The sequence below is a fragment of the Dendrobium catenatum genome, unplaced genomic scaffold (genome assembly GCF_001605985.2).
Source record: "Dendrobium catenatum unplaced genomic scaffold, ASM160598v2 fragScaff_scaffold_65, whole genome shotgun sequence".
Taxonomy (NCBI): Eukaryota; Viridiplantae; Streptophyta; class Magnoliopsida; order Asparagales; family Orchidaceae; genus Dendrobium; species Dendrobium catenatum.
The window spans coordinates 91,603-105,366 of NW_021318527.1; the positions used below are offsets into that span (position 1 = coordinate 91,603).

A 13,764-nucleotide genomic window follows, 5' to 3' on the forward strand; every position below is an offset into this window, starting at 1 on the left:
CTCTCTCTCTCTCTCTCTCTCTCTCTCTCTCCTTGCTCTCCCTTCCTTTCCTCCCCTCTCACACCTCCCCCTCAAAGAGAAAGAAAAATTAGGGGGGGGGGGGGAATATATATATATATATATATAGCCTAGCATGACGACACTCGATGCTCAAAATCTTAGCACAATAGTTTAGAAATTTCAAACTTTTTAGATAAATCTATTTAGAAATCTAGGTTGTTACAACTTCTCTGTTGAAATAATTTTATTAATGTGAGTCAAACATGACAAATGGCTGGTTTTATTCTTCAAAACTAAAGAAAATGTTGATAGAAAATAATATGGTTCAAAGGCATTTGGTTATTTGCAAAAAGTCGAGTTTGAGAAGCTAGGTGTCCAATTTTTGTTCCCATTGCAAGATCCATGGGCATGTCATTTTCGATTGTTTTAAATTATATCCTGACCTGAAAAAAATGGCGAAACCTACGACTGAGATAGTTGATTCTCATGTTATTTCTATTTCTAATAATGTGCTGGATAAACCTTTGTCAAATGTTGTTATTGAAAACCAGGTGGAGGCGGTGCCTAGCCTTGTTGTGCTAGAAAACAGAGGAGAATTCGTTGCTAATAGCGAAGGTAAGAATTTGTGTAATGATAGTGAGAAACTTCCTTATATTTTTGTCTCTATTGATTCTATGTTAAACAACTCTACTGATGTTCCTATAGTGGCTATCAATCCCTTACTATTACATATAAGTGCATGGTAACATGAACTAGAAGTTTCCCACTTCTATCCCTATATATGCTAGTTTATTTTGTACGAGCTTCTTGTCTATGCTCGCAGGATAACTATTATGGGTACTATGAATTCTCTATTCCCATTTATATATGAAATGTAGTGTGCCATGTTAAATTCTACAAACTCCTTGAGAGATGATAAATCAGGATATATGTCCATCTATAGAAATAATATCTAATCCAATCTCTACATAACAAAGGGTTTCCAAAGAACTTTCATAAGGGAACCTAGAGATGTTCTTTGTTAAAGGACATCAAATGATAATTAATTATCAAATGTTCTATTGTATATGTTTCCTAAACTCAGATTACGTAAGATATATTAAACCCTATAGACATAAAGGTTATTCAACCCAAAAAGATTCATTATTCATGCTCTTAATCATAATCATTGAAGTAATTAAATACTAATTGCCTCCAAATTACTTGTGTATCCATTAATATTTTGTAATATTACTGATCATTTCCAATATGAGAGGTTCATGATATGATTGCATGACAACCATATTGGTTTCAAAATTGATTGGCTCAGAGTAGTACTCATCATCCAACCATTCATGGAGATGTATTTTAAGACTATTCTTATAAGCAAATTTAGTTATTATTTTAGATTCTAATATTAATGAGAATTGTGAAGAAGGGGAGTTTATCCCTATTGAAAACAAGAAGGATAAATTGGTGCAAAATCTGGAATGTGGTAGTTCTGTGCCTTTGGATTTAGAAGGTTCTAAATCTAAAAAATTGGCTGTGGATGATTCTTTTCTTAAGAGTCTGGAGGAGGAGCATTTTACTAAAGTTAATAAGAAAAAAGGTAAAAAATCTAAAGAATCTTTATCCTCTATGCCGTTTTCTACTAGAGCTCAAACTAGTGCTAAAGGTTCTCATGGTTAAGTCCCTTATTTGGAATGTTAAAGGTATTGGTGGGAAGGATTCGAAAACTAGAGTTAAGAATATTTGTAGGATTCATAATATTCAACTTTTGGTGTTACTTGAACCGTTGATTGCTATAAGTAAACTTGATAATACTGCTTCTAAGTTAGGTTTCTCTAATAAATTTGCTAATTGTTCTAATAAGATTTGGATTTTGAGGAATAATGCTATCAAGGTGAATATTGTGGAGGACTTTGTTCAAGTTGTGCATGTTTCTATTTCTATGTTTAATTTTGACTGTAATGCCTCTTTTGTTGATGTTGCTTGCTCTAGAGTGGGTCGGTTTGCCCTTTGGGGCCAGCTTAAGAATTTTGTTTCTAATTATATGGGTCCGTGGTGTGTTGGAGGTGATTTCAACGTTATTTCTAATGCTAGTAAAAGATTGGGAGGTAATCATCCAAATATTAATGCTATGGAGGATTTTAACTCCATGATCTCTACTTGTGATTTACATGATATAGGTTTTTTTTGGTAATGCTTATAGTTGGAGTAGAGGTAACTTGTGGCAAAGTCTTGATAAAGTTTTATTTAATAATGATTGGATTGCTAAATTCCATATGACTCATGTGGAGCATCTTAGTAGGACTGCTTCTGATCATGCTTCTTTACTGCTTTTTATCAATGCCAATAAAGATTTTTTTCCTACTACCTTTAAATTTCAAAATATGTGGCTTTCCCATCATGATTTTTTTAATGTTTTTGAGAGAAATTGGCAGTCTCCTTTATTTCCTATTGGCAATATTTCGGGTATGGCTTAGCTGTGGAGCAAGCTTAGCAGGCTGAAATAGGTTATGAGATGGTGGAACAAGCATACTTTTAAAAATATATTTGATAATATTAAAAATGCTGAACATAAGGTGATGGAGCTTGAAAAGGTTTATCAGCTTAACCCCGATAGTTCTAATCTTTCTGATCTTAATGTTGCTAAGATCAATTTGTTTACTTTACAAGGATAGGAAGAGATCTATTGGCACCAAAAAGCTACGACCAAATTTACTAATGATGGTGATAGGAACACCAAGTTTTTTCATGCTTTGGCTAAAAAGAAAAAAATTAGGAACCATATTTTCAAAATCACTAGTGATGATGGGAGGGTTTTGGATGAGGATTCTATTTTAAACTCTGATGTAGATCACTTTAAAAATATTTTTAATAGTGGTTTCCAACCGACTCCTATTGTTAATCCTCATATTGTCCCATGTTGTATTTCGGAGGCTGATAATTTCCAACTCACTCTTGCTTCATCTGAGGAGGAGGTTTGGAAGGTTATGCAGGAGATGAATATTGATTATGTTGCTGGTCCTGATGGATTTACTACTAAGTTTTTCATTAAGACTTGGCACATCACTAAGGGGGATATTATGGAGGCTGTCTCTGAGTTTTTTTCGGGTAAACCGTACATTAAATTCTTCTCTTCTACTAACATTATTTTAATTCCTAAGAAGGATGCTACCAAAAACTGGAATGATTTTAGACCGATTAGTTTATGCTCTTTTTTTAATAAGCTTATTTCTAAGGTCATTGCTACAAGACTTATTAATATCCTTCCTAGAATTATATCTCATAACCAAATTGGCTTTGTGAAAGGTTATAGCATTTTTGATAATGGTTTACTTGCCCAAGAGATTATTCATGATATCAATGCTAAAGTGAAAGGTGGGAACATTATTTTGAAATTGGACATTACTAAGGCTTATGATAACCTATGTTGGGACTTTTTATATAAAGTGTTGTCTTTATTTGGTTTTAACCAAGCTTTCATTTTTTTGATCAAAAACAGTATTGAGCATTATTTCTTTTCTGTTATTATTAATGGTAGAAGTAATGGTTTTTTTAATTCCTGTTAAGGTTTGCGTCAAGGAGATCCTCTTTCCCCTGCCTTGTTCATTATAGATGTTGACTATTTATCTAGGGGTTTAGAGGTTCTTTATAAAAGGCATCCTAATTTGCTTTACCGCACTATGGGTGGTATCCCTATAACTCACCTTAGCTTTGTCGATGATTTCATTATTTTTGCTAATAGTTCTCTTACTAATATTAAGTTTCTTGTCAAGCATTTAGATGAGTTTTAGAATATGAGTGGGCTGTCTATTAACAAGAATAAAAGTACGTTTATTGTTTCTAAATCTACTAGTGAAGGTAGAATCAATGATATCAAAAGGATTTGTGGTTTCAATTGCTCTTCTTTGCTTATTAAATATTTAGGGACCCCTATTTTCAAGGGGAGAAAAAAAGCATGATCTTTGAGGATATTGTTACAATTTTTCAAAGCAAAATCTCTAATTGGTCCTCAAATTTTCTTTTGTTTGGTGGTAGACTTGTGCTTATTAAACACGTTTTAAATTCTATCCCTATTTATATTTTTCATACTCTTAACCCGTCTCCTTCTATTTGTCTTAAATTGGAAAGATTAATCAATAAATTTTTTTGGAGAGCCAAGAATAATAGATCTTGTATTCTTTGGTCTTCCTGGCATAAAATGTGTGGCACTTTTAATGAGGGTGGTTTAGGCTGTAAGAATGTTTTGGATATGGTTAGGGCTTTCTCTTACAAACTTTGGTTTTCTTTTAGATCTAAAGTTAGCTTATGGGCTAATTTCATGTATGCTAAGTATTGTAAAGAGGGACATCCTACTTTATGTAATTTTAAAAGAACTGAATCCTCTGCTTCGAAGCGGTTATGTAATATCAGTTGGGAGGCGGAGCCTTTTATCTAATGGGGTTTGGGAAAAGGAGACGTTTACTTTTGGCAGGACAATTGGCTTGGGCCGGGATCTATTGACAGTATGCTCTCTTCTCATACTCTTGTTTCTGCTAAGGTGAGCTATTATTTTGATAATGGTAATTGGAATGTTAATAAACTGATACAAATCTTACCTGAGGAAATTTTGCATCTTGTTTTGAACATACCGTTAAATATTTTTTAGGCTGACCGTATCCTTTTTAACAGTTCTACCAATGGTCTTTTTAAAGTTAAAAATGTGTGGGAGGTTTTTAGAAGTAAGAAGGAGATTTCAAACGTTTATGGTTCTATTTGGCACATTAGTATCCCCTCTTCTTATTCTATTCTTGCTTGGAGATGTATGAAAGGTTTTTTACCAGTAGATGCTCATCTTTGGAACAAAGGTTTTTACCTCCCTTTTAAATGCTATTACTGTTCTAATTTTGAGTGTATTAATCATGTGTTTCTTCATGGTAAAATTGCTCAAAGTGTGTGGAGTCATTATGCTATCATTGTTAACAAATCTATTCATGTTTTTGATCCTATGTTGATTAATAGTATTCAGGTTTTTTTAACTGATTGGATGTCCACGATTAAAGGTCATGTTATTAACTTGTTACCCATTCTTATTTTGTGGTTCCTTTGGAAAGCCCGCAATGTGGCTAAACATAATGGTAGCAAGATGAAGGATAACAATATTATTTCCAATATTAATCATAAATTGCTTCAACTTTATGTTGTCAAGCTTATTTCGAGAAAAAGTTTTATTAACTATGAGTCTCTGTGTGTGAATCTCGGTATCCCTATTCAAATGGAGAATTTGATTAGAAGGGAAATGATTGTTAGATGGGTTTAACCGTTACCTCCTTATTTGAAGCTGAATACTGATGGTTCTATTGATAGTTCTTGTGCTGGTTTTGGGAGTATTATTCGTGACAATGTTGGTGAAGTGATTGTGGCTTATGCGGGCCCTTTATCTCCGTGTAAGGTCATTTTTGCTGAACTTATGGGTGTACTTAAAGGTCTTTTAATTTGTAATAATAGGGGTTTTATTAATATTGAGATTGAGGTGGATGTTTTAAGTTTAATTCATATTATCAAGAATGTGGATGTGTTTTCTCCTCAGTTTTTTTATATTATTAGGAAAATTCGTTTGGCCCTTTCTACGCTTAACTTTTCTATAAAACATGTTTTAAGAGAGGGCAATGCGTGTGCTGATTACTTGACTAAACTTGGTAGTAGGTTGGAGGTGGAAAGGGAATTTGATTTTGTTAATGTACCTCATAACTTGAAGGGGTTGGTTAATCTGGATAAGATTGGCCTGCCTTATATTAGAACTAGATGATTTTTGTTGGCAATTTTATATGTTTTGGTTTTTTGAGGTCTTCTGTTTTGTGCCGTTTTACTTGATGCTCCTCTGGGGTTCTCATCTATTTGACTTCTTTTCTGGGCTGTCTGGGCAGGGGAGTACTGTTTTCTTTGCCTGGGGTTGTCAATTTTGGCCACCTGACGATCTGTTTTATGGACGGTTTTTTTACTGTTTTTATTGAGTTTATGTCTAGTTAGTTACGGGTGGATTCTGCTTTTAGTTAGGATGTTTATTTATTGGTGGAGCTGTATCGGTGCTGGTATTTTGTACATGATCTCTCTTAGCTATTGTTTTACTGCTAATTGTTGCATTTCTTCTTGGAATTTTAGGCTGCAGTGGCACCGGAGTTTTTTTGTTATGAGGTTCTTATTTATCTTTATTGTTGCGGATTTTAGTAATATGTATTTGTATTCTGGTAAGTGCTGGAGGTTATCTTGTTTTGGCTGGGATATTCTGGAGTTGTTTTTTGGTGAGAGCTTTAGTTCTCTTTTTAATTATAAGAGCTTTTATATTGTTAGTTTTAACTACTATATGTATAATCCTTTTTTTGGGAGAGTACCTTGCAGGGATAAATCTTGTTTTGAGAGCTTCAATGTGAGCAAGGTAGTTCGTTTTTGGTTATTCTATTTGCTACACTATTTTGTTCTTCAATTTTGCAGGAGGGATGTGCTAAACGAGATATATCTGACCTTCCTTTTTTGGGCGCTGTATGCTCACAGCCCGAGTTACTTTTTAGATCCCTATTGTAATCTTAGAACAAGGAACCACCGGCTCGTAGGTTTTCTTTTTTTTTTTTTCTTGTAGCTCTTTTGAGCATTAGAGAGCTGGAGGATCCTTCTAAGGACGGTGTAACCAAAATTTTGAAATTAACACGTAGGCCCCTCAGTGGGTTTTAACAAAAAAAAAAAGTTGTTATTGAATTGTTTTAGCAAATATTACTTCTAGTCTTCATTTCGCCACTCCATTAGTATAAATATCCGAACGGCCGATGAACTTCTACGCAATCCAATAACTGCATGCATCGCTCCTTCTTCTGATCTCTCTCTCTAGAATGGCGTTAGAACAAGGCCAATTTTCGGCGAACGAAAGTTTGTCAGAGAAGTTTCTGGCCCAACACAAGGAGAAGCATTTCACCGCCGGTGAAATTGTCCGCGACGTCATCATCGGCGTCTCTGATGGCCTTACTGTCCCCTTCGCCCTCGCCGCCGGTCTGTCCGGCGCCGCCGCACCTTCCTCTCTCATCCTCACCGCCGGACTCGCCGAGGTCGCCGCCGGCGCCATCTCCATGGGACTCGGCGGGTACGCTTCCGCCTCCCTCCCGCTTGCCGGTTATCTCACCCTTCAGATCTAAGGTTTCCTCCGCTTAAGAATTTTGAATCGTCACGTGGCAGGTATCTAGCGGCGAAGAGCGAGGCGGACCATTACTGGCGCGAATACAAGCGGGAGCAGGAGGAGATCGTTAGTGTTCCTGACACTGGTGCGTGTGCCGTTGTTGCCCTAATGCTCCGGCGCCATAGTTACCGTCACTTTGGATCTGATGTGTCTTATGTTTGCTTCATGGCAGAGGAAGCTGAAGTATGCGAGATACTCGCGGAGTATGGTCTGCAGCCCCACGAGTACGCCCCCCTAGTTGCAGCGCTCCGCAGGAATCCTCAAGCCTGGCTGGACTTTATGATGAAGTGAGTAATTTTTCAACTTAAATATTCTTAATAAATCCCCATACTTTTTTTATTATAGTGCTATAAATAGTAGGGCTGCAAATGAACCGAGCATTCGATGAATTATTCGTGGCTCGGCTTGGTAAGAGTTCGTTTATGTTCGTTTGATGATGTAAATGAACAAGTTTGAACAACTTTGACAGTACTCGATAGCTAAATAAACAATCTTGAACACCCTGACATTCGACTCGTTTATGATCACGAACAAGATTGTTTAGAGCTTGCGAACATGCTCGTTAAGAAACTCGATTAAAAAGTTCATGTCTTATTTAATTAAAAATAAATATTTAACTATTATATCTTATTTAACTAATAAAATAATTAAATCTAAGATTATATATATTATTATTGTTGATGTATAAAAAACAAAACAAAAAAATATTTTACTTAAAGAGCCACCGTGACCCAAGCAAAAACAAAAAAATTATTGATGCCTGCTTCTCTCTCTCCTCCGTGACCCAAGAAAAAAAAAAATGCTAAAGAGAGTTTAGTCCACACTGCCTGGAAATCATGGAAATGCATGATGTTACTGTATAAAAGAAAATATGTGGTTATTTGTAGTTGAAAATTGGGTAGTAGAGAAACTAGAGGGTTGGGTTAGATAGTGGAATATTATTTGTGCTGGTTAGTGTTGGATGTTTGGCTCAGCTTGGTTTGATTAAAAAAAAGATTTTTTGTGAATTTTGAGCGTGCTCAGCTCGGTTAAACGAGCTGCTTGATAAGGCCCGATTAACTTGAAAATAAATGAGCTCAAATTGAACACGAGCCGAGTTTGAATATGTTGGCTTTAAACGAGCTCAAACTCGAATAACAGTCCAAGATGCTTGAAGAGCTTGAAGCACATCTTGACGAGCTTGAAGCCGACAGATCTAATAAAATGAGCGAGCTGAGTAGAATAGAATAGAATTAAATTTGTTTAGTTTGTACTTTGTACTCTAGGCCCGAGCACTGTCTGCCTAGCTATGAGATTCAAATTCTGTTCTTTGGAAAAGTTTTCATAAACCCATTCACTCAGATGCAAAGAAAAATAAATTGTAATTGTTACTATTTTATACTATTTTATATTTAAATTAGTATTATACTAAAATTAAAATTAATAATCAATTTTAAATTAGAAAAAGTAAAATTAATAATTAATTATAAAATGAAAATTTATAAATAATTATAATAAAATATTAAAATTAATTATTAATTAAAATACATCATTGACTTATTAATTAATTAAAATATATTATTAAATTAATAATTAATTAAAATAAACTACTAAAATTACTAATTATTTAAAATATGCAGGAAAAGCTATAAATTCATCAGAAATTTCGTCCGTAATGAATGATTAACCTCGATTTTTAAGCTTGATTTTTTTTATTTTATTTTTTTTACAATTTAAACTTTTAATACAAAATTTGTTTTAAAAGTTAAAATATATTATATAATATGAATTTGAATTAATATTTAAATATATTTCAAATTAATCAAACAGCTTAGCATGCATATGAGCTGAGCCAGTTGTTTGAGCTCGTTTAATATCCTACCTCAAGTACAAGTTCGACTCTTGAGCAGGAGCGAGAGCCCTAGCTTTAATATAGGCGGAGGATATATGGTTCTAATAAAGCATAAGCAAGTTTTGAACTGATTTATTATATTTTTCAAACGTTCAGATTTGAGCTGGGATTAGAGAAGCCAGAGCCAAAGAGGGCACTGGAGAGCGCCATGACAATCGCCTTCTCCTACATTGCAGGTGGGTTGGTGCCGCTGCTTCCTTACATGTTCATCTCCACTGCTCAGAAGGCAATGTTCATATCTGTTCTTGTCACTATTGCTGCGCTCCTTTTCTTTGGCTACGTCAAAGGCCATTTCACAGGCAACCGCCCGCTCTATAGCGCTTTCCAGACAGCTTTTATCGGCGCGATCGCGTCTGCTGCCGCATTTGGGATGGCGAAGGCCGTGCAGGCCCTCTGAGTTGGGACTGATAAGGAGTGTGGCGCAAACGCTGAATATGAGAAGTTTTGTGTTCTCTTGCATGCTTGCTTTATGGAACTTGCATTTTGGTTCCTTCATAGGATTTTATGTTTGTTTTTTGTTGAGCTATTATCAGTTTAATTTTGGTCGTTTGAATTGGTTTCAGATCAAATAATTAATTAAATTTGTGAAAGCAAAGCATATTAAACTCGAATTTGATAGGCATATTTGTTTAATAAACACAATGTTGTAGTGCTAGCTACTTGTGCTTCTCTCTGTTTGTCATCGAACACCCGCAAGGCAATTATTTCTTAAAGTAGCTTTTTAGTATCAAAATTTTACAAAAAAATTAATTTTTGTACGAAGCTGTTTTAAGAAGCAATAAGAAAATCATCCCATACGATGCTTTAATTTATTTATTATTAATTCCTTAATTACTTTTTTGCACTAATTAATCCTAGCAAGTTTTTTTAAGGAAAGTCCGTATAGGGCGAGATTTTACTTCATCGGTAAAAAGAGTACAATGTCTTTAAATGGAACAATAGCTAATTAGATGCTCAAAGAGCTACACTAAATGATGAAAAAAAAAAAACCTAAAAAGTCATTGATCCTTACCTACTTACAATGAAGATAAAGTAAAAAAACAAAAGGTTAGGAGCCTGACCCAAAAACTCCGACACCAGTAGTAGTAGGAGGGCAAAAATTCAAAATCATAGAGGTAAAAAATCTCACCTCAATAAGAAAGCATACAAAAGTAAATATAATTGACAATACATACTAGAAAGGGAGGGAAGAGAGGAAGCTTCACCAAATATGCAAAAACAGAAAATGCTGAAAAACAATCCAAGTAAAATAAAGGAAGCATGGCTGGATATAAATACTAAAGGAAAAACATCATTTTTCGGCGGCCATTTCAGTCAGAAAATGAAGAAAATCCATCGATAATTTACATTTCTAACGGATTTCCAAAGAAAGATTTTCCAATGAAAATTTTCAAGCCAGAAAAAAATCACCATCGAAAAAAAACCGCCGGAAATTGCTAAGGAAAAAAAATTGCTAGCGAGAGCGGGCAAGCTTCCATCACCACCGGCACATTAATAGAGGCAAATTCTCTCAAGCCATTATACAAAGTCCAAGAGAATTGGCAGCTAAAGCATCAGTTCTTAAAAATTTAAAAGCAAAGCCATAATTTAAATTACCTTCATAATCACAAATTATACCACCAAATTCATAGTTATAGAATAAAAAATAGTGCCATGAATGTTAAGCTTAAATTCACCCAATTGGGGCTTCAACCCCTTCACAACTCCCACTCTATGCAGAAAATTGTGAATAATATTGTCATTGTTAATGTTGAAGAAGGAGAGCCAGCTGTTCCTACCACTAAAATGTTTGGGAGATAACAGAATAGACTTAAAAAGTTGCTAAATTTTGAATTCAACATGCAAAGAACCCATTTGAAAACACATCTTAACACTCTTATGCTACAAAAAGTAGGAGCAACTATTTTTTTTGGGAAAATTTGGGGCAGAAGCCCATATCATTGCTAAAAGAAAGTTACAAGTAAGGAACAAAAACTATAATCCAAAACTTCACAGACAAAAGGAGATAATGGATTCTAATGAAAGAAAATTACAATTCACTGATATAAAACTAAAATGGAAAGGCCAAAGCCATGAAGGACTCAGAAAATGCTCAAAAATACGCGAAAGGGTCAAAAATTCTCGAGGAGCCAATGTTTGAGCCAAGCCCCTGATTTCCCAGAAGACCGTCCAAGGGGCGGCTGAAAAGATCAGCAATCATCATCATCCTTCCAAAATTATAGTCCCCAGCAAGCGGTTCCAGCATAAGGTGATACTGATCAGCAGAAAAATAAAAGTGCCCAGATTGGTCGAGTAAATAACAACAGCCAGCCAGCAAAACCGAATTGATGAAGAGAGCACATCCAGGTAGAAATAAACACAAAACCAGATACCAGCAAACCAGCATGATTGTTACAGCAAGGTCTCTTTGAATTTTTCCACCAATATCTCATAAGACTTCCACTTTTAATTTTTGCATGAATAGCAGAGGAAATAGTTGCTTTTATAGAATCAGAATTGTTCCAAGAGTTAGAAAATCTCCTCAAATTCCGTTCCCTCCACAAAAAATAAACCGCAGAAGAAATAGTGAGGTAACAAAAATTTTTATCAAAGGCATTGAAGCTGGGATAATTGTGTATGAAATCAAACACCTGATCTAACGTCGGCCTTAGATAAAAACAATTAAGGACAAGTAACAAGGAGGAGACAACAGAAAAGGTATAATCACAGGAAAAGTATAAATGTGAGTGAGTTTCGTCGTGAGCCAAACACAAACCACATAAAGGTGCCACCGGGATTCCTCTATAAATAAGAACATCAGCACACTTAAGCTTCTTAAGAATGACCATCCAACAGTAACAGGCATAATGAATGGCATGGCCTTAATGCCAAATGAACTTAAACCGATCAATCTTTGGCAAGTTGTTAAAAAACTGAGACTGAAAAAGCTTAAAACTGGGCTTAGAACAATCAGCACTGGCCATCAAGGGATGGTCAACAATATCAATTTTCAACAGTTTCTCTTTGATCTGCAGAGGCCAGCAATCAGGTAAACACCAATTCTCGTTAATAAAGAGGTCCTGTACCAAAGAGCCAGAGAATTGATTGCTAAAAAAGGAGTTAGCTAAAGAGTCTCCAAAAAACCACGGATCCCAGAAAAATGAGAAATTGCAGTTAGAGGCAATATAAAGGCAAACCGACTCTTTCACCCGAGAAGCAGTGGAGCAGACGAACTTCCATAATTTAGAAGCAGTAAGAGGAGGAGGCTTCCAAGGGGATTCATATTTAACTTTGCACCATTGACCAAGAATGGAATTAGAATTAAACATACGCCAAATGAAGGAACAAGCAACCCTATGATATAACGAATCAAAAGAGGGAAGACCAAGACCTCCTTTATCTTTAGGGGTAATAACAGCCTTCCAGGAAATAATATGCATTTTTTTGTCCTTGAGGTTGCCAAAAAATAGGAATTTGGAACACAACCTAGAAATAACTTTCTTGCAAGATTTAGGAATAATTGCTCACCTAATCCAGTAACCAATCGTATTGACAATGGTAAATTTGAGGAATTGAACCCAACCTGCAAAAGAAAGAAATTTAACTTTCCAATCCTCAAGTAGAGCAGAAATTCTGCTGATTAGGTGTTGGAAGTGAGTGAAATTAAGTCGGAGCAACTGTTGCAAATCTATTATTAAATAGCAGATTCTGCAGTCCATTTAATGCCACAGCCTTTTCATGACTGTTAATTGAACTAGACCTGTCAATATTGGACCCGACCCGAAAACCCGACCCGAACCCGAACCGGGTCGGGTTCGGGTTAGAGATTTCGACCCGTTTGTAAAACTGGGTCGGGTTCGGGTTGACCCGGAAACCCGAAATCGACCCGGTTTGACCCGTTTTTAATTAATTTTGGAAGATTTTAATGAATTTTTATGAAATAAGTAAATAATATTTCAAAAAATTATAAATATTATTGCCCAAATTAAATTAATCTTGATTTATTTTAAATTAATTGAAGTAAATCTACCCTTAATTTGATTTAAATTTAAATAAAATGAATTAAATAAAAAAAATTTAATTAAATATACCCGAAGCGGGTCGGGTCGGGTTGACCCGGACCCGAAGCGGGTCGGGTTCGGGTTCGGAAAACCGACCCGTTTGCAAAAACGGGTCGGGTCGGGTCGAACAGTGTCGGGTCAATTTCGGGTTGGACCCGAACCCGACCCGTGACCCGTTTTTGACAGGTCTAAATTGAACTTGCTTGAAGAAGGCAAGAGAAGGGTGCAAATTTTTATTGTGATGCCCTAGAATCTAAATTGAAGGAATCATTCTTTTAATTTTTTAATAAATAACAACAAGAACTATCTGATATTATCTATCAGTAATAAACAACAAAAATATATTTTATAATTTAAAACATCAATGTACACATTTGTTATCATTTTCCAAAAAATCATATATACTACTCAAAATCTATAAAATTATATCATAACTATTCTGTCTGAGTACAAAAGAATAATTAAAATAAAAAAATAGAATATGGAGAATCCTGACCACTTCACAATTTTTTTTATGTGAAGAAGAGAAAAAAAAGAGAAAGATCTTTGGGTCATATTTGTGTGTCGTTCCTATTACAATTTTGTTCTATTTATTAAAAGTGACTAATCTCTTGCTCTCATTTTCAATCGTTTGATTTCTATAA

At 35.1% G+C, this 13,764-nt stretch overlaps 1 protein-coding gene across 1 annotated transcript; it reads left to right on the forward strand.

Moving 5' to 3' along the window:
- The first annotated feature begins 6,814 nt into the window (after positions 1-6,814).
- LOC110097114 (vacuolar iron transporter 1.1) lies at positions 6,815-9,750 on the forward strand. Its single transcript, XM_020823357.2, has 4 exons — positions 6,815-7,096; positions 7,189-7,274; positions 7,362-7,476; positions 9,177-9,750. Exons 1-4 carry the CDS (start codon positions 6,849-6,851, stop codon positions 9,475-9,477), a joined length of 750 nt encoding a protein of 249 aa, XP_020679016.2. The 5' UTR covers positions 6,815-6,848; the 3' UTR covers positions 9,478-9,750.
- The last annotated feature ends 4,014 nt before the right edge of the window (positions 9,751-13,764 follow it).